The sequence below is a fragment of the Micropterus dolomieu genome, linkage group LG10 (genome assembly GCF_021292245.1).
Source record: "Micropterus dolomieu isolate WLL.071019.BEF.003 ecotype Adirondacks linkage group LG10, ASM2129224v1, whole genome shotgun sequence".
Classification (NCBI taxonomy): domain Eukaryota; kingdom Metazoa; phylum Chordata; class Actinopteri; order Centrarchiformes; family Centrarchidae; genus Micropterus; species Micropterus dolomieu.
Genome location: NC_060159.1, coordinates 23116030 through 23141828, shown reverse-complemented (window position 1 = coordinate 23141828; position 25799 = coordinate 23116030). Strand labels below are relative to the sequence as shown.

Genomic DNA, 25799 nt, shown 5'->3' with positions numbered 1-25799 from the left:
CTCCCCTCCATCTATTGATTCACTGAACCGAGTTTCTTATCTAAAGTGATTTTGGTCAGTCAGCCTCAGAAGGAAATACAACCATGTGGCAGTGTTACAAGTGCACAGCTTCAAATCCCTGCAAGGCAATTTAACCTTTAACGTATGTGTTTGAGTGAGCTCTCAAGCTCTATCAATTAGGTTTTAATCCAACAGCCTATTTATTATCTAATTTATTTGGCAAAATAAGGGAGCATTATATTGTAATTTGACAAGACACATGTGTCTCAATAGCTTCACATACTCCTGTATTTCTTATTTTTACCCAAATTCTCAGTTAAGCTCTCAATATTTATATACTAAAACCAACTGTCTCTAGTTTTCATTCATATTTTATTGAACTTTAGTTGTGTTACAGCAACACAGAATAAAGCCTGACAGAGACTTGTTCATTTTGGCCCCTACAGACTACCCTTTTCCTGGATCTAGGAATAACAGCGGAGGCTCTATTTTAGACTGGCTTTTCCCTTTGAAGTTATTGTGATATGAGCTTTGTATTCTTAGAGGCACTACAAAGACCAGCCTTTGTTTATAACCATTACAATCGAAACACTGGCTACCTTTCACTCCTTTAATCAAACCTGATGAATGTTTGATACTCATCAATATTTTGCTTTGCTCTACTTCAATATCATTATAATTGAATATCTTTGGGTTTTTGACTGTTGCTCAGATAAAAACCAATCTGAAGACATTATCTTGAGACCTAGGAAAATATGATGGGCATTTTTCACTATTTTCTGACCGTTTAAACAGTTTTAACTGCTGTTTAAACTGTGGTTCATTCAGCGTATATTTTTGTAATTCAGTAAGACAGTCTAACTTTATTAATTTATTCATGTAGTCTAATTTACATGATTTCAATTACAGAGTCTGATCTCTTATTTGGATATAATTAAGCTGGTGGTGGAGGACAAACAAAATTATATTGTAGCATCTCTGAGTAGGCATGGGAAACCTCCCAGCATGCACCAGGACAACAAACTTATGAACACAAGCTTAATTTTATGTATCTTTCTGCATTGTGTACTGCTGTTACAGCGTTTTACATTTACATTCAGCAAAGTTTTTATCTTTATGTTTTATCTTTCTTTTTATCTTTCTTATTTACTAGTACAGCTAGCTTGGTGATGTAAGTGCAGAAAGAGGGGTAAGTCAGGTTAAAGACTGAATTGGCCATCAATCCAAGAGCCAGTGCTTAGAACTCCAGCTCTTCCTACAGTATTGTTTTCAGTCAGGACACCTCAAATTGCTCTTGATTAACAGTGACTACAAGGTATGGTAATCTGCAAATACAATACTGCACCCTCATATGTGATTAAAACTAAACAAGGAAATTACCTACTCCAATTCAAATTGACAGTTTTCTGACTCTTATGAAATGTTATATTGATTCAACTTAAAAATATTTAGTATGAACTGTTACTTACTAATATAAGAAATAGTAATAAAAGCAATTGTTGTTTGGGTAAATGCTTTACAAATAAAGTCAAAACACTCAAAACATTTTCAAATCCGTCTAGAATTTGCAAGTTAATATCTGGACTGTTACACCACAAACTATTAAGTAAATAAGCAATAACCAATGAAAGAAAAAAAAAAAAGAGCAAATGACTTAATGATTTAAGGTGAAACGGTGTATCTCATGTTGGTCAGACCCCACTTTTTTCTGTCCTCAATCCTCCTCCTCTGTAGCCCTGCTCTCTCCACAGAACAGATTAGACTAGTCTAAAAAGAGATTAAGATAGATATCCAGAAAATTCATCCTCTACGGTTGGTAAATAACCTTTACTTGGCCGTATGTGTGTGAATGTGTGTGGATATGTAATACTTGGGCACAGCAGGAGGATAGCAGAGATGGCCGAAAGCGGTAAAAAGGATGGGGGCGGTTGTTTTTCTCTTTCAGTCCCAAAGCCAATTTTCTCACTGAGTGAATGGGATTTCCTGAGGATAGAAGATAGAAGCTGTCTGTCGGCTCCGCCCAACACACTGCAACAGTGTGTGTGTGTGTGTAGCTCAGCTGTCAGTGGTCAGGAGGGCAGGTTGTTGTGCTGACCTGCGCAGCGAGAGGTCAGAGATGGGATTACACTGTGTGCGGCTTTGTGTCAATAAGCTTGACCCTGCCAGTGAGAGTATCTCTGTATCAGAGCCAGGTATTGATAGAAAGTGTAAATTTTAAATAGTTCAGATGGACATCCATCCAAATGATCAAATCATGCAGGGACGTAGTTAGTGAGTGCTGGGTTATATCGGAAAATGAGTAGTTTGAAGATGTGATATATTTTAAATATAGCATTTTCTCTCTCCTAGAGGACATTTAAAGTGTAATGAACAAAAAAAGAAAGTCCAAATCCTGGCTGCTGTCTCACCTCTGCACAGCAGGGTGCGTGTGATGTTGGATTGTCGTTTTCAGAAAGTTACAGAAATTGTTGGGCACAGACCACTCCGTCCAATCCAACTTCGGAAAGGTGTGGGGAGAACATCTGACAAGTACTTCTGATTAACTAGTTGTCTCTATGATTGGACATACGGCTGCAACTAAGCAAAAATCTACGCATTTCCCCCCTATAAATTGTCAAAAAAGTAAAACAAATGCCCATTGCAGTTTCCTAAAACTCAAGATGCTGAATTATTATAATTACAATTATTTAAAAAATTGCTTGTGTTGACAAACAAATAGCCCAAAACCTTTGACTATATATATATAAATATATAAATAAAAAAGAAATACTGCATTCTCACATTTGACAACCAAGCAAAATTGTTCGATCGATTAATAGATTAATTAAACAAACAATCATTTCAGCTTACAGTAGGAAAGTGTCTCCTGTCACTAAGAACCTCAACTGCACAAATCATTTATTCACATCTACAGTTTGTTGTGTTTGATCAGAGACCTGTCAAGTCATATTCTAAACTTACTATGAAACCTTGTAGATTTGAATTACAATCTCACTCCTACATAAATATTTTTAGACATCTCAGTGTGGTGCCTTCTGGGTTTTAAGAGCATTTCTTTTACCAAGATAAAAACTCGACCAAAGAAGAAAACTCTCCCACAGATCCGCCTACCTACTCTGTCCCTTTGTTCTTTTTTCAGAACATGGAGGAACTGACGCATATCCCACCATGCATTAGGCAAAAAGTGCAGACAAACTCTTGACAGGTCACCAGTCTATGAACATAAATGCATTCAAAGCTCTAATGTGCAGTTTGGAGTCAACTTCGATTCACCAAAGTTGTATTTTTAATGACTCTGGGAAGAAACCAAAATATCCAAAGGGAATGCTGGACGAACATGAGGAGGAACATGCATAATACTTTATTTTTCAGTAACCTGAATCAAACATGCTCAGTGTGAATGCATCTTTTGTGAGTATTTATATCAGAACAAAGACAAACAAATAGAGAGACCTAGAGAAAAGGCTATCAGACAGGTGGTACTTTTTGAAGGGTTACGGGGGCACGTCTACATAAAAACCCTATGTCTGCACTCCCATGTTTGTGAGAAAGAAGATTTCACTAAAGAACGAATGAAATGAGCAGTGTCAAGATATCAATGCAGCTTTCTATCCAGCTCTTCTTCCTTCTATCCAGTTGCTGCAGAATGAAGTGGGATGGAGTAAATGAGGAGGGGTGTGTGTGTGTGTGTGTGTGTGTGTGTGTGTGTGTGTGTGTGTGTGTGTGTGTGTGAGTGTGTGAGAGAGAGAATAAACATCACACTGATTGGACGTCACAGTCTTGGGAGGTAGTTCGTCTTGGCTGCATCTGTTGGCTGCATTGTTCATGCGTGTGCGTGTGCGTGTGCTCCGGGTACTTCCCTTCCTCCCCCTCTGCAGCAGTTAGTTGTGTGCAGCTGTCCTTAATCACGTAATCAGAAGCTGGACCTTAAAAGGTATGGAACAAGCTGCAAGTTGTCAGTGGACCATTCAAGAGTTTAGTCTGTGCGTTCTTAGTATGTGCCAGTGGGTCATTCGCTGTGTGTGTCTGTTACCCCTAAAATCCGCTGACTCTAGCGCATTACGGCTGCGCCGCGGCCATTATTGTCAATGCTCGTGATTCCAGCGCGTCCCAGAAGCATCCCAGAAGCGGCTCTCTGCTCAGAGAATAGGTAGCAGGTCTATTTTTGCCGCTAGCCGCGTCAAGCAGCACAGAGCAGATCGAACCAGGCAGGAAGTCAGACACAGAACGGCACAGAGAATCTGGTCAATTTTCAAAATAAAACAACCTGTGGAGACTCCCAATCGACACAAAAAGAAATCATTTAACTACGTAGCCTACTTAATCATAGTAGAAGCACAAAATGCAAACACTGATTACCAAATCAACAAAATCTAACCATGTCAGCAAAATACTCCGATTCTGAAATGCTCCCTGTGGGAAATGCAGCCTGAAGTTGACGGAACGAAACAGGGTTACATAGAGCTGTGAAGAAAATAGTAAAAGCACAAAAAGGACACATTAACAACAACTCAATAACGTGGGGGCAGGCTACACAAAACGCTTCTGAGACACTACCAGTGGACTTTGACGCCGGGCTATGGATGCATCAAAACCGTGGCGCAGCTGTAACGTGCTGTAGCCAGAGTCACTGGATTCCTGGCATTAGATTAAGAGCTGTGAACAACGTTAAAACAAAAGTGGTCTACTCCTCCCTGCTAGAGGGTGTGTGTATTTAAGTTTGAGTAACTTCTTTATCTCTACAGAATCTGCTTCTCCATCCGTTTTAAAGTAATGCTAGTTTCCATTTTTATGGCAGTTGTTGTAAGAATTCATTTCTTGTTTAATTGTAAAAAAAATAAAAAAAATAAAAAATAAAAAAAATCCTTTTGTCTGATTTAAGATAGTTTTCCTATGTTTTATTTTCTCCCCAGGAAATTAAAATAATTTTGAATGTGTTACTCCCTGCAAGCCCTGAACATCCTGGGGCCACAACAGTGTGCGTGTGTTTGCGTGATTCTGCCTGTAGGCGTCCACCTTACATTCAGGTAAAGCCAGGAATTCTGCTGTGTTTGGTCGCAGAATGTGGCCAGGTCTTATGTCTGCATCGTTACGCAGTGTGTTTGCATATGAGCTTCGTAAAAAAATATGTACATTCAAAAGTTATAATCAAATAATATACTTTAAACTAATGTAGAATGAGAAAATGACAAAGAAGTGAAGACCATTGTACATCCTCAACTTTGTACATGCATGGACAGATACTAGATACATAAAACAAGCCAGTATTGCCCTGTAGCTTCCCATCTTACTCAGTTTCATTTATTCTTCCTCAAAGTAAAACTATTTTCTCATGCCAGCCATCCACCTATTGTCACTGTACTACTAATTTCTCTTTCTGCTGTATTTTCCATCTGAGCCACCTAAGAGCCGGACCACATTCCTCATTCTTCATAATTCTTTCACTCAACTCATTAGTTGTTCTTGACACAGCACTTCTTTTTTGTTGTAACTGTGTCCCTCTCCACCCCCAGACGCGGTTTGTCTGGAGGGATCTTCAACGTGTTTTGGGTAAACGTACATCTGGATTTGATGTTTTTAAGCTCTGTCTAATTACAGTCTGTTATGTTAATGTGGGACAAATTTGGGGACAAACTGAACACACTTCAGCATGTCAGACACCATATTCATACAGACAATATACAAAAGGTACAGATTTTAGTTTTTGTTTAGCCATGATCACTCATCAAGAATGTTATGTAGTTCCAGAGGGGTGCTGGTTATGGGTATTTTTAACACCTTCATGTAGAGCCAGAAGTTGACAAACAAGTAGATGAAGCAGAGTTATTATTAGTGGTGGACTAAAGAGACCAGCTCTCAGACCGTATTTGGTTTAACGTCACATTAAGGCTTTTCACACTTGTGTTTCTTAGCCATGGGCTAAGCTAAATCCCAGGCTAGAGAAAGCCCATAGCTAGCTTAACCTCATTTTATTCATTACTCATTATCCACTCACCCAGGGCTAACAGTAAACGTTGGGTTATGAATCACACTAACATTACAACCCCGGGTGAACATCTTCAAACTGCTGACAGCATGTAAGGTTTAAACTTTTTGGGACTTTAAACACTGAATTGCTTTGGTTCTAACCTTGACTCACACTAGTACTCCCTCCGCCCTGGAGAGGGGTTAAGTAAGTACTGTGGGTGCTGTCAGTCCAAGAATAGCAAGGGTCTTAGCCCAGGGCTAAGCATAATGTGTGAAAGGTATATCTGGCTGATCCCAACTTTCATGCAATTTTTACAAAGCTGTCACCAGCACTTGTGAGAAAATGAATTCAAGGAACCGCATAATGAGATTTTTTTAAACAAGCAGCTGTTCAAGTTACCACCCTATCAGCCATATGGCACAGCAACACGTCAAAAACGTGTGTACAGCTAGACTTCCTGCTGTTTCTGAACTTCAGAGCAAGAACTGTCTACTTGTCTGTAAGCTTGTGAGTCACAATCTGCCACTTGGTTTCTCAGCCTTGGTCTTGACTCATGTTGTTCTGTTTGTGCTGCATGTATGTCATATCAGACTGACCATGAACGCAAGCTATTGCCTGGGAGAAACTCATTATATATATATATATATATATATATTTCTATATATTACAAGCATCCTCCTCGTAATTACTGTGAGAACATGGAGATATTTGTAGGCTATGGTATCACTTGTCATCAGAAACTGTAGAAGTGTCCAAATGCAGAAAGCAAAATGGGGTATAACATTTCTCTGTTGAGGTATTTCAGAGAAAAAGACAATGTTTATCCAGAACCATAGGACTACAGGGAAATATGGGAAATGGACAAAAGTGATTATGGCAAATTAGCTTGGTTGACAACTCAGTAATTGAAGCAGGGAAATGGAAGAAACCCCCAGTTTGTTCTGGAAATTGTGTTTTTACAAACATGTGTCAGAACCCTAATAGCGGATTATGGCTTGATTTTTCTGGTGGAGTCTAATCATATAAGTCTACATGACAGTAGCACTGGTATCCCTGAATGACCCAGAAATCATGGGTGAGACTGAATCCAAATTAGTTTTGAAAGCTTCAAGGACCCCGACCACTCGTAGTCTATTTGAAACAGTATCAGTAATTGTATGATTTGATCATGAAGGCTGAGCATGAAAGTGGAAGATGAATGCTAGCCTGATTGCAGGTCAGAGTGTGCTGAGATTTGTAAATATACTTGGGGAAAGCAATCTTATTGGAGGCTGATCAATAAGCAGAAGGAATTGGCAAAGTCATGCTGTGCTATCCCGAGCCAAACTTGAGCCATCTGATCAATCACTGACAATAAAAAGGAAATGATTCAAGGCCCTGAAATAGGAACGTGAAGTTCTGCTAATTTCTGTTGTTCATGCCACAGAAATCCATGGAACAACCTAACTGTGCCAAGCCAAATCAGTCAAACACAGATCTGTGCAGTGTTCCAGCGGTACAGTGGAACGCAAAGACAGTTTCTGTTTATCCAGACAAATTACTGGAATGCAGCAATAAATGGTATTGTTTGAAAGTCACCAACAGCCATTGTGGCTGATACAAAGGTTATCTGGCTGTGCAGCAGACCAACCAAAACAAAGTAGCCGTTTTCTGTATGTTTAATTAATGGTTATGATTTATTAACCCATACATGTCGTGTCGTATCAATCATTTCATTAATACGAAAGGTCTGAGTTAGCCAAATCAAGAGGATATCTTTGTCCTGGTAGTCTTTTGTCAGTTTATTGCTGGTGTTTTGTCAAGTCAAGCTTCTTGGCGTAGCCCAAAATCAACATCCCATTATCCCTCCGCAGAGCCTCAGCAGGGTAATGCTCACTCGATATGGCAGCTAAAGCCCAGTGTTTCCGCCGCTACTAAAATTTCACACAATCATTATTATACCAATGCGCTACAAATTTTCACTCACACTTTGCGAGCACGGTAACAGTCATCGCTTTGCTGTGACAGATGCTTTTAGCTTATAAGAGCAATGTAACTACGAATCGGGAGGTGCGTAACGATGCAGCAGAAAGTGACGGTGAACGTGAGTGGAGGAATATTTTCTGGCAGTAAATGCACTGTGTCGGTTATGGTGCGATAGCTTCTAAAGACCAAGAAAAGTCTGTCTGTTATTTCCCCAACTGCTGGAAAAGTGAAGCCGGTTTGTGCTAGCTAACATCTCCCCTTCAGACAGTGCAGCTGAGCATGCTATATAACTTAACATTAGCTCAATAGAAAGTAACTGGTAGCTGTATTTTATTACTACCTACTTGTCCAGTGTTGAGAACATCTGCTAAAAACTTACAGTAAACTGGTGTAGCCTACAGCTCTATCCTGTACTGGTACAGACTGGACCCCCAAACGCCCCCCCACCCCTGAACATGACTACCACAACCACCACCTTTGCCGCTTTGGGTGAACGTAAGATGCATTTTTCCATGTGGGTTTTTTACAGTGTATAGTAGTCGTTCTACAAAGGGATCTCTTCACGGCCAGTTTAGAGAGGAGGGAATTACGTGTCGGCCTTCTGACTTAAAGACCAGAGCTTGTTAAATAAATGAATGGGTCTTCATCTACAATGGATCAATCACTTTAAGAGCCAGATGCTGTGAAGTTTCCTTGTTCTTGTATCTTATATCTACGAGTTACATGTAGACAAAGAAATCGAATGCTTTTATGCCCATCAGTTCCCTAACCTGCTGCTTAATTATGTTGTTCCATTTCTCTGTGTCTAAAGGAGGTCCTCAAGACACCTGAGAATCGAACCTCTGCTTTAGTTTTCCAGTGACAGGATATTCACTTTAATCTGGGTTGTTCGAAGGGATGAGAGAGGCAGCTGGGACACTCATCCCTGTCATCACCAGATTACTCAACTAAAAGAGATTGGGATTAGTTTTCATCATATTCAAGCATCAACATTGTTGTTCATTATAATCACTCCAGGATAAGGGTTTTGAAAGGATTAAAAAAAAACAAAAAACAACATTCTTGTGATGAATAACAGCAAATTTTAAAAGCAGATCTTCACATTAAGTATTTGTTGATTCTTGCATATTGTCATTTTAATTGTACACACTACAATCACTTCTTGTAGAAAGGACCTTATTAGGATTTTATTGCATTTGTAGTGATTATACATGAGTAGTGAAAGAACTGCATCTAAATACCCATGATGCTAATATCACGTCACAAGTTAATATCTCTGCTTTAGTATTTCTGTATACCTCTCCTCCTAAAGGCAAAAACAGTTACCTACCCACTTTCTCAATGTGTTCCTCATTTGCATCAGCAATTCCTCCATCCTATCCCTCATTCCTTTCCTTCTACTGGTTAACCATACATCTATTATAAGACTTACAATCACCTCTCCCACATCGATAATGGATTACTTAATATTTCTATTTTTATTGCTTCCTGAATTGATTTCCTCTCATCATCCTGTACTCATTTGCTTGTTCCTTTCCCAAATCCTCCTTTTTATTCATTCTCCACTCCTCTGCTTTCTAATTGCAGCCTTTCATTCCTCTGCCTTTTAGTTCCCTTTTTATTTCCTTCCTTTATTATTTCTATTTCTCTAAATTGTTAATTTCTGTTTTACTTCCTAGCTGTATCCGGAATCTATGTACAAACTAATTTTTATGTAGAATAGAGTATATAGTTTATTCACACTGGAAAAACTGTATGCATGCTAAAACCCTTGATTTGAGTGTGCTGTTGAGGTACACTATTCCCCCACAATGCAATGAACAAAAGAAATACAAGAGCTGGTCACAGTTGGAAAAATGAATTGTGGATGATGGCAAAACAGCACCAAGAACACCTCAGAAAAAAACCACCAATAAAAACATTTTTGCTGTCATTTTGTAAAGTCTAATTGGCAGCAGCTGTCTAAATTCGTAGTCTGATTGGCATCTGGCAGCGTAAGGATTAGATTACTTCCTGTTAGTGTGAAACAGTTAAGTAGATTGATCTCTTATAAACTAACAGCAAAACAGTATACTACAACTACATACATAGTCACATAGCATCTGTCTCTCTTCCATCTATCGCTTCAAATTTCTTCCCTCACTTCTTTTCAATTCCTTCCCTCCTCCAATCATCACCTTCTTCGTCCTTCTTTCAGGTTTCCCCCCTTATTTTCCCTAAAATAGCTTCCTTCAGGCTCCATTTCCTTCTTCCTTTCTGGCTTTTTTTCATTCTTGCTGCTGTCCGTCCTTTCTCTGTCCTTTCCTCCTTGAAGCCCTTAGCTTTGATTACTATGAGCACTGCAAGCCTTTTATTTTGTTCATCTTTCAACACATTGTTTACTTCCTTCCTACCTACTGTCCTTCCCTTCTTCCCTTTCTTCAGTGGATGAGGTTACATGCTGTGATCTGTATGCAGGCAGGGGTGTTAAAAGCCTGCCAGTAGGGTGCACACAGCCAGTACCAGCTGTACTTTTACTGATCAAAATTTCATCAAGGCCCAGGTCTCTTTGAGTGAGAGCCAGACTAGGACAGACCAGACCAGAGTGACTGCTCTTCTTTAAACTGCTCCTTCCGTCTTTCCCGAACACCGTCTCACCATCTTTTTGACTCCTTGTCCATCATCCTCCTTAAATCAAACCTCTCCCTATTTCCAAAATGCAGCTTGTAAATACTGTTCAAGGTATAAGATTGAGGTAATCAGGGATGGCTTGTTGATAGACCTCAACCCTTCTGACAAGAAATCACTTGATCAAATGAAAGATGAATCAAATAAAGCAGTTTCCTCATTAATACACTGCAGATGGTTTAAGTGCTTTGATGTAAACTGCAACGTCCATTCAACAACTCAGATGTGAACAATTTAAGACATTTTAACCTGTTTACAATGTTTGCACCAGAAATTTTAGGTAAAGCGAGCAAATCTAAATTTTTTTAAACAAACAAACAAACAAAAATCTGTTTTCAGTTTTTCATGTAGTATTTTGAGTTGGCTTAATTTTGACAAATTCTCTATTCTGAGGTTCTCTCCTTCTCTCTGGTCCTTTTAGGTTTGAGGGTTTGAATATATTAGGTCAGGTAATGTCTCATATAATCTATACTCCAAGTGGTGAGTTACATAATGCCTGACCAGTGTTCAATTAGTCCATTTTGTTATAAATATATCAGTCTGCAAAATGTACCTCCAGTACAGATCCACTTTATCTGTAAGAGCTTTTATCAGTGTATAAAGTGAAAGTGTGAGCATTGGTTTTACAGATGGAAGTTGAGCATGTGAAAGGAGCAGGAAAGCTCGAGTGCTCATCTAAAAAAAACTAAAATGTACGATGAACTGATGAACTCACACAATACACAAAAGTGTAGAAAAGACTATGCAATCTTACAGTATAAATTCTAGAAAGTCTTTCATTTACTCAACAGTCATAAAAGTAACCATCTCATTGCACTGCCTTTACAGAGTGTGCAAATTAAAATTTTGGTTTGCCTGCCAAGGAACACAAAATAACATCAAGAAATAATTACAAAATCATAGAATGGTAATGTTGTGAGTGTACTTTTTATTCATTTAAAACATTATTTATTCATTAATTTATCATTAATCATTATTTACCAAGAATTTGGTAAAACAAGCAAATTGAAAACATAACCTTTAAACCATTGGGATGGGCTTTTTATTTTTTTTTTTTAGACCCAACAATTAATTATTTGATTGTGAAAATAATTATTATACTAACAGATAATGAAAAATAACATTTTCTTTTACTGTTCCTCTGTGTACTATTTTGAAGTGGATTTAATTAAAGGTTGTAATGTAAACAGATCAAGATGTATCTGTGTCAGTTTTTCAGGGTTCTGTCATTGCGAGTTCAAGTCTTTCCAGTCCATCTACTTATCTTTCCCTGGAGCCCTAACCCCTCCTTCAGCACCAACCAGCAGTATTTAAACCAGTTTTTTAACAGTCCTTCAGTGGCACAACACCTGCAACATTCAGTCATCAACAGCCTTCCAGCCACCCAGCAGCCATCCATCTACCTCCTCCATCCTTCAGGGGACCCTAACCTGCAGCTGAAGGAGAAGGACCTCTCAAGGCTCTGATGAAATACAGGGAGCCCTGAACTGATGGACTCTCATAAAAAACAAATGGAGCCAAGAGTGACTGCTGAGAAGTGATGAGGAGGTGCAGTTCGCCTTCAGTGTTTCACACCTGTTGAGAGGATTTTCAGTCCAGATTATCTGCATTGATGATTTTAAATGGAGCTGCTTTCGCTATGATGAAGATCAGAGTAGGAAGATCAGGTGTTGTAAATACAAGCTTTTGTTATTTTGTTATAAGCTGAATTACGGTTTGCAGGTTTTGTTTTGTAGCATTTCGTGTTGTATTGTTTATAATGTGTTCACTGTTCGCTATTTTATTGTCACTTGTTTTAGGTACATGGCCTAGATGCCAGATACGTGACTAGCTGTTGAGCAGCCCAATCTGAAACTTCATCACATGGCTGACAATACAGCAACCAGACCCAATAATCATCAGAAAAATCTGCAATTATGTTGAGATTTATTTAAACATTCAAGACAATCACCTTCTAGTTCAAGCTTCCAAATTGTGAAAAATTGCTGCTTTTCTTTCCTTATATGTGATTTTACGTGATTTCTTTGGGTGTTAGACTTATATTGTCATGGTCTGGCTATACCTCTCCTCTCCATTTTGTTTTTCCCTATTTGCTTGTGTGTATGTCTGTCCAAGTGTGGCGCTCCTTTGCTTCTACCCGCCTCCTGCACACCTGAGACTCTGCAGTGTATCTACCCCAGCTCTAAGATTATTCCATTCACCAGTGTGGTAACTACGCTGTGGCGCTACGAAGTTTCTTCATGTTCGCTTTAGACTCTTTGAGTCATGCGTTGTTTCCCTGTGTTCAGGTTTACTCCACTGCTGTGCTTCTTACCGGCTTCGCTTGCTGCCAAGTCAGACTTCTCTACTGAAACACACATAGCATAACAGCTGCTATCATCAACTCATGCTGCTTTGGCTTCATCATTCAACAGCACTCATCAAGTGACTTTATTACCACAATCTTTCACAATAAATTGTCTTTAACTGCATCTCCTCTGTCGGGTCCAGATTCTCCAGAGAACATAACATCTGTTTGGACAAAACAAGCAATTTGGGCCTTAGCTATACTGCTATTTAAGGCCACTTAAAGTAATGTTTAGGTCTGAAATCACTGTGGAGGCACACATTTAAAGGCTTAATGTATATAATTTGTGCTATATTGTCTCATTTTGTTGTTGACTTTGGAGATTTACATGCTTTGGTTTAATTTTCAGGCTGTTTATGTCATGCCTTAAATAGTGTTAAGCTACTTTAAACTTGTTAAATGGTTCTCTATTTGTGTCATTATTTCTTTTTTTAAGCCATAGTCTGAACATCTAGAACTTTACATGAAATAACGTTCATCTCGATTTTCTGTATATTAAGGCGCAGAAACACTCATCAAGCATAGAAATAGATTTTGCTACAAGAGAACTCAAAGTGTGACTCCTGCCTGCACAATCTCTCCTCGCTAATAAAGAAGCACTTCGCCTCACAACCCTGGTATGCTCACCGCCACGATGATGGTGTAGATTATGTGTCTCAAATAGGATGGTGTGTATACCTGTATGTATGTGTATTAAAGTGCAGAAGTGAAGACCAAAGTCACTCAGAGTAAAATCCCTCCTGTGAGAGTCTAGAAACAAAAATGAAATGAAAAATGAAAATGAAATGAAAAAGAAATACTTTGCAAGTACCAGATTTTGGGGGCTTATAAAAAGCTATTCTGCAGGTGATTTGCAGAGATATGCATTCCTTGATCGGGCCTTATCATCCATTTATAGACTGAGGCGTGTAATTAAAAGAGAGAAAGAAGAAAAGATATTGAAGAAAAGTGAGTTTTACATGAAATCGCTGCATTGGCAGAGTAGAACATGATCCGAGCGTAATACCCTGCTGATGTCATTTTCACAGTCTCTTGTCACTAAGCAGATTAACATACACATAGACACAGCAGGACTAGCACTATGAGGAAAGTGAGAAGCACCATGAAATTCCTCTCCTCTCATTTTTCTGAATAAAGCAAGTCTGGAGCAATAATTTGTCAGCACTCAGACGCTAACATATTCTGCCTCCCCAGGCCGACAGTATACCACCTTTCATTTAAAAGTACAAACATTTTCTGTATCTGAGGCACCTTGTGGGCAAACTTAGGTTTACTAATGTTCTTGCTGATACTTAAGACAGTGCTGTGTGAAAAACAAAATAAGCCACTGCTGTATCTATAACCAATGCATAGCCACCACGCAGGTAACCAAGAGGAACAACATTCCAGGTGTATTCATCTTCCAGTCATTTTCCTTTAAATCACAGTACGCTTACCCTTTACACTAGCTTGGTTGGAGTCCTAACCAAGGAGCAAACGAACAGAAGTCGATAAGAGGGCACTCATACTTGGAAAGAGAACTTTCCTTGGCACTCGCTAATGGGATACATTTATCTGTACCGGCTATTAAAAGACATATTACTAAAGCCTTTGAGCATATAAAAGTACTCATTCATTCTCCCAATCTCCACCATCAGTCATCTGCTCTGTACCATCGGTTTCATCAATCAGCCAACAGGCAGCAAGATCCCTCTTCAAGGTCTTGTTCATTGCAACGGGGGCCTGAGAAACACTACAGAAAGCTTCAGTAAGTTCCTTACCTCTTTCCCAGACAGGTAGTAGGCGGACAGCAGACCTCCAACAAACCGGATGTTCACCTCAAACACAGACACTTCTGCATTCTGCAACAGGGACAAAGAAGGAAAATATAAGATGATGAACCCTACTCACGAATACATATTTCTCCTCCTACTAACAGTGAATTAGGAAAGCTCGATACAAAAATGTTTTTGGGTCCTGTTTCACTTCAGGCAGGATTAGATTAAGGTGCGCTTTTCACAGTCCAGACAGATATTTTTTAGATGGAAGCAGTCAACAATTGACACTGAATACATTTAAATCCTGGCTGGTTTAGGATCGTACATAGTAAATTCACTGTATTTGTATAGCACCTTTCTAGGCTTCCAACCACTCAGAGAACTTTACACTACAAGTCACATTCACCCCATTCACACACACCAATGGCACAGCCTTCAAGAGCAATTTTTGGTTCAGTCTCTAGCCCAAGGACACTTCGAAATGCAGACTGGGGGAGACCAAGGGATTGAACCGCTGCTCTTACGATAACTGTTCAAGCATTTTAGCAATGTACATGTGTGCATGGTGGATGCATTATGCACATGTTCAGGGTGTATTCAGCAGTGGATACCTGTGCTTCCTGAGTAGTTTCAGAAATTTACACAGTTACCCTGCATTGTGGGTGTTTAATACTTTTTGTATAAATTATTATCACAACACAAAATAATTTCAATTAGCTTGGTCCTTTCAGCCATACTAGCGGCATACATCAAGGGATGGTCCACAGCTATGGCCCTGAATGAAAGTATCTGATGGATTGTCATGAAATTTGGTGTCTCCCCTCAGCATGAATTGCAATCACATTGGCGACCCCTAACTTTTCATCGAGCGTGATCATCAGGTCATTTTTTTTTATTGGTCCAATACTTTAATTTATGACCAAATACTTGCAAAATGACATTCACATCAGCCTCAGCCTTACATTGTGTTTAGTGCTAATTAGCATGCTAAAAGAAAGCTACACTAAGATGGTGAACACAGTAAACATTGTAGTTGCTAAATATCAGCATATTACCACTGTTGTTGTGAACTGACATGGCATTTGGCTCACAGCGCCACTAGAGCCACATGGCTGTAGATATTGGATGATATCCAGTAATGTTTGTGCCAATTTTTTTTGAAGGTTTTTCAAAAAGTCTGCTGACAAAATACTGGGCCCCTTGTTGGGCACACGTATCCCAATCTGTCACAGAGCAGTGAAGGGCTTAAGTTAAAAAAGAAATCCTTAGATACCAAACATTGCCTTAAATGGCAGCGGTAAAGTGTGCTGCATCTAAAAATAAAACACCTCTATTTCAGTTTTTGGCAGAGAGAATGGGACAAATAATAACAAAAAATGCGAGTTGGGAAAGCCAATTGTCTCTGCAACAGAACAATGAAGCTTCATCTCTCTCCCTCTCCTCTTTTATGAACAGATTCCTGAGTCAGATGAAGTTTTTGTGCTTGACTGACAGCTCTCATAAGTCACTGCTGTCACCCAGAGATAGGACAATAGACTCTGTCCTGTGGAAAAACAAATTACATGCCAGACAAAATGTGTCCTGTCATTTCCCCCAAATTCTGAATGACTGATTGAGTGGTTAGATTTTGTAGCTAATTCGTCCTAATTAAAACTGAATTATTTCCTCCACAACGCACAGGAGGCTGAAATGTAAAAGGACAATGTTATATCTGCTTGCTGTCTATTAGCAGAGCAGTTTAAATGAGCTAGAAGAGTGAAACAGTGTAATATATTGGAATGAACTATTATATATATATATATTTCTACTTACTTTTAAAGGTAAGGTACTTTGAGCGAACGTTTACAGCAGTTTTCCTGAGGTATCTTGTCTTAGCAGCCACCACTGCTTTAAACTGTTGGACAGTGACCCTCTGAGTCAGCAGTTGTGTGACGTTATCTCTATCCTGCAAGAGGACCTGACAAAGTTGGCAGGCAGGGAATCAAGTCTCCTGATGCTGCAACATTAAAGCCATTACAGAGCGCACAAGAAACTGACTAAGCATGGCCTAGGAGAGAACTAATTAAGGGCTACAGCAAGATGAGTCAATGAGATAATGGCCAAAGCAGACCTCTTCAGATCAAAGTGTATCTTATGCTCTATTTTGTGAATGGCTAGTTGTTGAGTGTCACTGAACAACCTGTTTTGCTGGTCTTAGAGCTCAAATTGACAAAAAGCAAAAAATCTATACCTGTAGTTTTCTCATTAAATGAAATGTTGAGTTTCTTTTTTCCACATCATACTGTTTTATATTGAAGATGAAATGTAAAAGGATGATATTATATCATCCTACTGCCTGCTGTCTATTAGTAGAAGAGTTTAACTAAGCTAGAAGAGAACTAATTAAGGGCTACAGAAAGATGAGTCGATGACATAATGGCCCAAGCAGACCTCTTTAGATGAAAGTGTATCTTATGATCTATTTTGTGAATGGCTAGTTGTTAAATGTCATTGGAAAACCTGTATAGCTTAAAATGACAAAAAGCAAAAAATCTATACCTGTAGTTTTCTCATTACAGGAAATATTGAGTTTCTTTTTTCCCCATCATACTCTTTAATAACTTATGATCATAAGTTGTTTCAAAGTGTTTGACAGAAGAAGTCTCGAGAGTGCTATAAACCCCGTACTCAATCTTTTTCTCTTTAAATAGATTTAAAAGTGTTGCTTAGCTGCTTGTGTAGAAATAAATGGCAGTGACCTGTGTGGCTCCTGCAGTGGGACTCTGAGTGAGACGCAACGGTCATATTTTCTCAGGTTTTGTGATGCAAGCAAAACACAATTCCATTCATTGCACTTAGAAGAGCAGAGAGCAACGCTGAAGACTGCCAGTTACTCCTCACATAAAAAGGCAACATGAGCAGTCAGCACAATGAAAGTAGCTCTAGCGTTAGCAGCTAATACCACTTCTAACTAACCCCAGATTCTACCAGTTGCTGAAGCCATCTGCAACCAAACCAGGAAGTGACAAACAACACCCAGTAAGCACCAATTAAAGCAAAAAATTCCTCCTCCATCGGGACTGACTAGAAAGTAATCCAGTGTATGTTTAATACTGATTGTGTGGTAGAAAATGCATGTTTGATTCATTTGAAATAAGTGTGACTAAATTATTTGAAATAAAAAAGCAACAACATGAATACCTAATGGCTTAGTCAAATACTACGAATACTCTACTAGTAACAAAACCATTTATTCTTTGTTCACCAAAAATTACAGGTGCAATGTCCAGACACTGTGTAAGTGTGTAGCAAAATCCTGCTGCTGCTCCTGAACAAGAAAAATCGTTTTAGAAAATATCCCATACTGAATACTGCTGACTAAATTTCCCCTGGCTCATGTGGCACTGGCTGAGTTCACAAGAGGCAGATCAATTAAATTATATACACTCAAATGTAGTAAAACCACACCTGCATCATATTTTGTACCTTAATGGTTGCACTGTTTACTCCTTAACCAGCAGCTGTGTCTGTTTGTGATCATCTCCTCTCCTGTGATCATCTTTAATTCCCGTGCCTGTGTGAATCAATCAGAATGAGGTGTGCAGGTTTGCTGTGGCACTGAGAGGGTACGAACCATTAGTATTGCTAACCTCACAGTTCATACAGCTGTTGTGTACTTTGCTTAGAGACAGTTGTATTGATGTAGACATGTTTCGTAAAGACGTCAAAAATATCTGGATTCCCTATTTTCTCGTCTGTTACTTCATGTCTTCTTGGTATCCAGAGACAAACACTCCAGGCTACTGTCATCACTTCTGTATTCATAAGTCTCAAACAATCTCTCTTATTTGTTGAACAAACCTTTGTCTTTCTACGTATCTTTTTATCCCTTTTCCTCTCTTTTCTGTGTTTTGGAAGTTATCTGAAAACTCAAGGTGACTGTGCCTGCACTTTAAAAGCTCTTTAAGCTGTGTGTGCAATAGTAGCATTTCAAAAAGTTTTAAATCTCCACAAAGAATGTAAGAATGTAAGATTTATTTTCCTGGATGATGATGGTTGTTCATAAGACAAACCTTTAATTTACTCTAATAAGTGTCAACAATACTCTGAAAAGTGTCTTCATGGTAAACACTATTTTCTACTGTTGCGCTTTAGATTTCAGTCATTTGTAACTGCAATTGCAACAGTGTTTGGGCTGGTAATGTTACCAGCAAAATTAATCACTAAAGAAAACAAAACTACTTTTCCCTGCCATTTGTTGTTTTAATATAGTTTTATATCAACAGCAGGGGTTAAAAATTCTGTTCAGTCTGCGTTTGTGAACGATGTTCTGTGCGCCTCTACATGTGTGACTGAATGGTGTCATGTATAGCGGCTATAAAAGCCACTGTGTGTTCGTTCACCAGTGAAAAGTAAGGAAATAAAGTTGTTTTTTTAAATTAAACTTTTTGTCTGACTTTATCGAATACAAAAGTTCAGACATCTTTACAACATGATATTAGTTCATTTGAGAACATGACTGCCACATACTAATAAAAGCAAATTCAGGAATTTCAATTAGGAAGTAAAAAATACAAAATAAGTTATAAAAGATTATTTGCTGTTTTAAAAAATGTTTCTTTGCATGCGCCATCAGGATGATACCACCTCTAACTCCCAGTGATTTGTCATTTATAATCCTGTCAGGTCTGAATTGAGGAGAAAAGTCGAAATCTGCAGAAATATATACGCAGAAAGCACAGCATATCAAAAGGTAGCTTTACATCTCAACAATATGGTACTGCATCAGATCAATAAACAATGGGCCTCCTGCTGTGACAACGCTGTTTGAGTGACAGGATGACTGCTGATAAATACTGAAAATAAGGCAGGATTATGTACTGGAAATCACTGTGGTGCTGAAAAAGCCTCCAAAAGTGAATGAGCTGAAACACTGAGCACAAGTACAGTAAGAAGGATTAAAGCTGATCTGAAGGCATAATCGACTACATTTCTCGATATTTATATCATGTTAGACTGATATACTCTTGGGTCCTGAGATACTTAAACTGATGTCTGTCATATTTGTAGTCACAGACTAAAGGAAAGACAAAAGTGCTGTTTTTCCTATTTCTCCTTAATGAGGAGCTCTTAACTGGGACATTATAATGAGGATAGTTCTACAATAAAAGGCAGACATCAAAGGAAAGTGTGTTTTACTCACAGACAGACCTACATGTTCTCATGTCATTAAGCTCATGAGCAAGAGGACAGCAGTCCTTCAGACACTTAAGTTAAAAAACACACAATCCTACTTTACCTATTATGGCTTTATTAATTCTTTAGTTCATGACATAGATGAGATTCTCCGTGTAAGATTTTCTGAAGAAAACTTACTCTAGATTTTTAAAGGCATAGTAGGTTTTTGAAGTGAGGTTGTATGAGGTGTTTATCCACAGCCTTATCAGCCTGCCACCAGTTTGGAGAAGCAGAGAGGAGTCCCAGCATGAAAGCAAAGCAACCTACTTTTGTGGACGGGGTCAGCAGCAAAACATATTTTAGCCACCTAAAAACAATCTATATGAGTTTAAGTGAATGCCAATGGTTCTCAAATTGTGGGCGGCACTGATGTTGAGCAGACCTAAAGCTGTATGAATGTGATTCACGTGGTGGCATTATCGAAGAAATGGCTCTGATGCAAGCAAGGTTTATTTTGCCAACCTGAAACTTTTGTTTTATTTCAAACTAGGGCTGGACAATAACAATATAACAATAATTATCATAATTTTGTTTTTTCAATCCAATAATTCAATAAATGTACCGCCACGGACCTGGATAATGGATAGGGGGGCGCTGGCCAAAAAAAACGGTTGAGAACCACTGACTAAAATCATAGACAAATTAGGACTTTTTTTATTAAGATGTTTATTTCGTTGAGGAAAAAGGACTGAAAAAAGCTTTTACTTATTACTCATACTGTTGAAAAAATTAACATTGTTTTGAATGTTCTACCTCAGATTTGTTAAGTGATCCACTGTTTATGATCAAGTGTTTCAGTCACGTTCTGACCATAAAGAACTAAGCATCTGGTTTCTTCAGCTTTCACTCAGGAGCAAAAACTGCCTTTAAAGTTGAAAAAAATAATGATGACATTTATTGTGACAATAAGCGATATTGAATGATAAGATTTTTTTTTTTCCTGATAACATTTTAGCCCTACCCAGAAGACAAACTAGGAACACCACTGAGTTAAAGTGGCACTCTAACAAAGACTGTCTGTCTTCAAACTATTTAACTTTTGAGTGTAACAACCCTGTTATCAGTGTGTCTACATGTGTGTGTACGTGTCTGTCCTTAGCAACTCTGTAACAATGCTTTGACATTTTCTAGTTTTTGCACAGCACATGCACAATTAAAAATAGATGAATAATAAATCATATATAATCGTTAACAATAAAACATGAAAGAAACAAAGAAAGGGAGCAAGCTGATATCAAACACAGGGAGAGTTCGATCCATCTTACTTATCCTTCCAGTAGCGTTTGAGTAGGTTTGTTTGTTTGTTTGTGTGTGTGTGCTCGCAGTAAAGAAGTAAACAGTGATAGATTTGTGTATGGATCCATTAGAGTATGTTTTTGTCTCTTTGCCTCTGGGTTATATTGATAACATTGTGGAGGAGGAATCAGAGTCGATACACTCATTTCCTGTCCCACGTCCCCCCCCCACCACACACACACACACACACACACAGTAGTCACATCAAAATTCATCTCAACATATGTAAATTCTTAACGTATATATGTTTTGTGTAAACTCACACATTTTCAGGATATTCCGGGGATTATTCTGAAGTTTGAGAACCACAGCATTAAGTGAACTGTCATGCATTAACGGCAGAGCCCATTAGAAGCCCGGATGATTGTTTCTTAAAATGTAATCATCCAGGCATAACAATATTACATTATGTTTTATATCACCATGTCATTAAGGCTACATTTACTACATAAAACATTAAACACCCAGCAATTTTGAGCTTATTATGTTTATCATATTATGTCTTGATTATACTAATTATCATGTGTTTATAATGCCTGACGAGCAAGAATTAGTGCACTGGAAAGAAAAACACAATTGGTCTCTGGACCACTTGAAATTAAAATATTTTAAAGAATATAGATATTCAGTATATTTTCTTATTCTTATAATATGTTTAAATATGGTATGTTTATAATATTTATATAGTTGTTGAATTTGCGCTCCATCATATTCTTTTACTGCTTTCACTTAGTGTTTGCGTAATACACACACACACACACACACACACCCACCAAGACTTAGGTTAGACAGGCGGAAGGCTCAGTGCAGCTTCATCAAGGCCTTTTTCTATCCAATTGCTGACGGTAAACACGCGCACGGTATATTATGTATACCTCTCGATATAGTCTTCCTCTAACATGTGCTTGTTCACCTATCTTAAAAGGACATCTTGACATCTTGAGTCTTAGGTACATTAACACCTGAACTTTAAAGGTGTTTGCTCTTTCGCTTTAAATTTCCTAACATCCTAGTGAAGAAAACCATCAAAAGTTGTGCACTGACCTACATGTGGCGACATTCAGTCAGATATCTCCCTCGCCATCTTGTCACATATCTCTGTATTAAGTTAATTGTAATACATAAGTTCATGCAAATGGAGACTACAAAGTGTTCAACTGAATCACAGTCAATAAAAGTCCAAATTAAAAAGCTAAAATGGATTTCAGGCTCTGTCTGAAAAGTGGCATCAAGCACCCAATGTAATTATGCATTTTCCTCTTTTAATAAGCTTGAAATAAACATTTTACAGGCCTTGGGAGTCCTGTGTATGAGCATATGTCCTTGGCAAGGAGCTTTCAAAAAGTTCATGAGTTGTTAAGTGTTTTAATGAGTAGAAAACTGTGCTTCTATTGTTCAAGGTCATGGGCAGTAGCAACACAGTCCACATCTACTTTGACTTGGTTTGATTACATACACAGCAGACAACAAAATATGGATACTTAAGAAACATTACCTCCACTTGTAATACTTGCATCATTTAATATTGACAGTAAACATCCCGCCAAGCTTTCCTCTGATCGAACAGTTTTCTCACAAGTGATTTTTTTACTCCTCAAACTACATTGAAGTTGAAAACAGATTGTGTTTTCACTCCCTTGCGTCTGTCAGGAACATATCTCAAAACGTTAAAAAAAACGGCTGAAACTCGGTAGACAAGTGGTGCTCAGGGTTTGGGATTTCCTCCAAAACTAGATATTTTCATTTACCGGTATTATATGCTGCATTCAAGTGCTGGTGAAAAAGCATGGGATCCAGGATGTTGAATAGTAAAGATCATCAATTTCTATGAAGATTCTCAGTCATCCAGGTCATAGTTATCCAATGAAGGTTAAAGTCAAGGGCAACTGGACTTGGTTGATGATACTGGAAGACGTTTTGTCCCTCATCCAAAGGACTTCTTCAGTTCCAAAACTTGAAACTGAAACTAGCTCAAATACATTTTCAGTTGCAACTAAATTCAGTTTCATAATATTACATTCAGTTTCAAGTTTATTGGAATTCAGTTTCAAACTAATAAATTAAATTATGCTATTCAGATTCAGTTTTTTATGCAATTATTAAAGGTGAGCAATTCAAATTCAGATCTAAGTAACAAATATCAGCCCATAAAAAGGGACTGAAAAAGTATGTATGTATACATTTAATATTTTTCGTAATTGTTTTGAATGTTCTACCTCAGATTTGTTAAGTGATCCACTGTTTATGATCAAGTGTTTCAGTCACGTTCTGACCATAAAGAACTAAGCATCTGGTTTCTTCAGCTTTCACTCAGGAGCAAAAACTGCCTTTAAAGTTGAAAAAAATAATGATGACATTTATTGTGACAATAAGCGATATTGAATGATAAGATTTTTTTTTATCCTGATAACATTTTAGCCCTACCCAGAAGACAAACTAGGAACACCACTGAGTTAAAGTGGCACTCTAACAAAGACTGTCTGTCTTTTTATTCAAACTACAGATGCACTATCGTCTCGTGTCTCCTTTTGTTCACCTATCTTAAAAGGACATCTTGACATCTTGAGTCTTAGGTACATTAACACCTGAACTTTAAAGGTGTTTGCTCTTTCGCTTAAAATTTCCATTAATAAAAACAGATACTCATGAAAATCCCAAATGGGTAAACGGCCAGCATTTCAAGGCTCCTCTCTACCATTAATATCAATGATTCAAGCTTCTATTGACTGAATTATGAGTTATGGCAGAGAGTCGAAGTTTTTGCAAAATAAATTTAGTTGATCATCACAAGGACACCCACACACACTCCTTACCACATTAAAGTCAAGGTTCTTCTCTACCCACTCAGTAGCAGCATCGAACTCTTTAAACATTTCCATGATATAGAGGGTATCCAGAGCATCCACTATTGTTGCTCCCTTTATACTGCCTGCAAGAGAAACAGAAGAAGATTAGAAAAAGATTACAGAATGTGGCTTTGAAGGTTGATGTGTCTTCATTAGTTTTATATATCATCGGTCTACTACTAATATAGACAAATGCTGGGAAGGAAGCTGAATAAAAAACCCTTAAGTTTAACTTTTCCATGAGCAAATTCCATAATTATTCAAATGGTAAACCACTGATTTTATAAGTATGAATGACAACAGGTGCTGGCAGAACCGAAACCCCTCCCCCAACAAAAACCTATAAACAGCAGAAGTTAAGAGTTATGTTTGGAGGTTGAATAAATTATTTTGCTCGACAGATGGTGAGAGGCAGCGATTATGAGCACTGATGAAACGTCAGGAGTATTGCTTATCTCTTGTGATTACCTTCGTAGCAGGAGGGAAGACATACAGAGACCCACAAACCATCATTTCAGCACTTACCCCTTAACGAATCCAACACCACCTCAACACCTTATTCTGTGTATGTGCCAGGGGGCTCAATAAATCATTAAGAATGCAGCACAAAGCTTTTAGTCCTAACATACTTGTTATAAACACAAGATCTCATCTGTTTGAGCTATCTGACCACTTAGAGGTGAGACGGAAGAGGGGTTAAAATTGGAAATGGAAGATGGGGAGGAAGAAGAAAAAGGAACACGACAATCGATAAGACAGAAAGAGAGCAGAAATGAAAACATGAATACATCAGCGTAGGGAGGCAGACCTCCAGAGATGGAGAAGGCAGGGAGTAAAGGTAGAAGGAAAAACAGTGAAGAGGAGGGAGAGAATAGGTTTGAAAATGGCGTGGCTAGAAAGTAGAGTTGAGATGAAAGCCAGGAAGCTGCTGGTTTGTTATTGTGTACTGTATATCTGTGGGTTTAGTATATCCCTCTGTAAGTTGTGGGAGGATGCAAAGGCAGCTAAAAGCTTTCCATTAGACACAATGCTGAATCATCAGCTAGCGGTGAAGGGCTACTGTTGTCCATCAGATTTCTGTTCACTCTGTGTCTAGAAATTATTATGATTTCTTTTTAAAATCACCACTGTGAGATGACAACTCAGTCAACTGTTACCAGCTGTAAAGCAGATTTACAAAGCAATCGATACAAATATTTCCTTTCAATTGGAATTATATTGATACCTCACCACAAAATATCAGTAAAAAGGCTACAGAAAAGCTTCAATATTTTCTCTTTTGAGAGAAGATATGAAAATTGATCAGTCTCCCATCTGTGTGCTAGCTTGACTTTCTAAAAAGCTGGAGAAAGAAATATGACAATAAAAGTTTGTTGTTCTAGAAGATAATTAGATGTTGTAACTATTTCTTGAAAAAGACCATTCCAACTGTACTGACTGTATCTGGAAACTCTTTTTACGTGATTGTTTGTATACATATTTAACAAATCAGATACTGTAGCTAACCAGGCAAGCTGTCTCCCCCTGCTTCCAGTCTTTAAGCTAAGTCAATCGCCCAAAAATCCTTAGTGGACCAAACATGCTATTTGTAATAAATTCAGTTAGCTGATATCACACTAAAAAGAATGTTTTGTCAGGCCTCGAGCCATTTTACACAAAGAAAGAGGATGTAACTTGAGGTGTCAGTAGATCCTGTTATTGTTGTAGCCACTTGTCCTTCAGGTTTTTCCATCCTT

General features: G+C 38.2%; 1 protein-coding gene across 2 annotated transcripts in view; it reads right to left on the bottom strand.

The window, feature by feature from the left end:
• man1a1 (mannosidase, alpha, class 1A, member 1) overlaps positions 1-25799 on the bottom strand; it is a 149265-nt gene that overhangs the window by 54603 nt on the left and 68863 nt on the right. For both annotated transcript variants that reach the window (XM_046060400.1, XM_046060401.1), the window contains exons 3-4: positions 24031-24146; positions 14708-14788 (exon numbers count right to left, since the gene is read on the bottom strand). In XM_046060400.1, coding sequence (XP_045916356.1) covers positions 14708-14788; positions 24031-24146 — 197 coding nt within the window. The remainder of the gene's footprint in view (positions 1-14707; positions 14789-24030; positions 24147-25799) is intronic.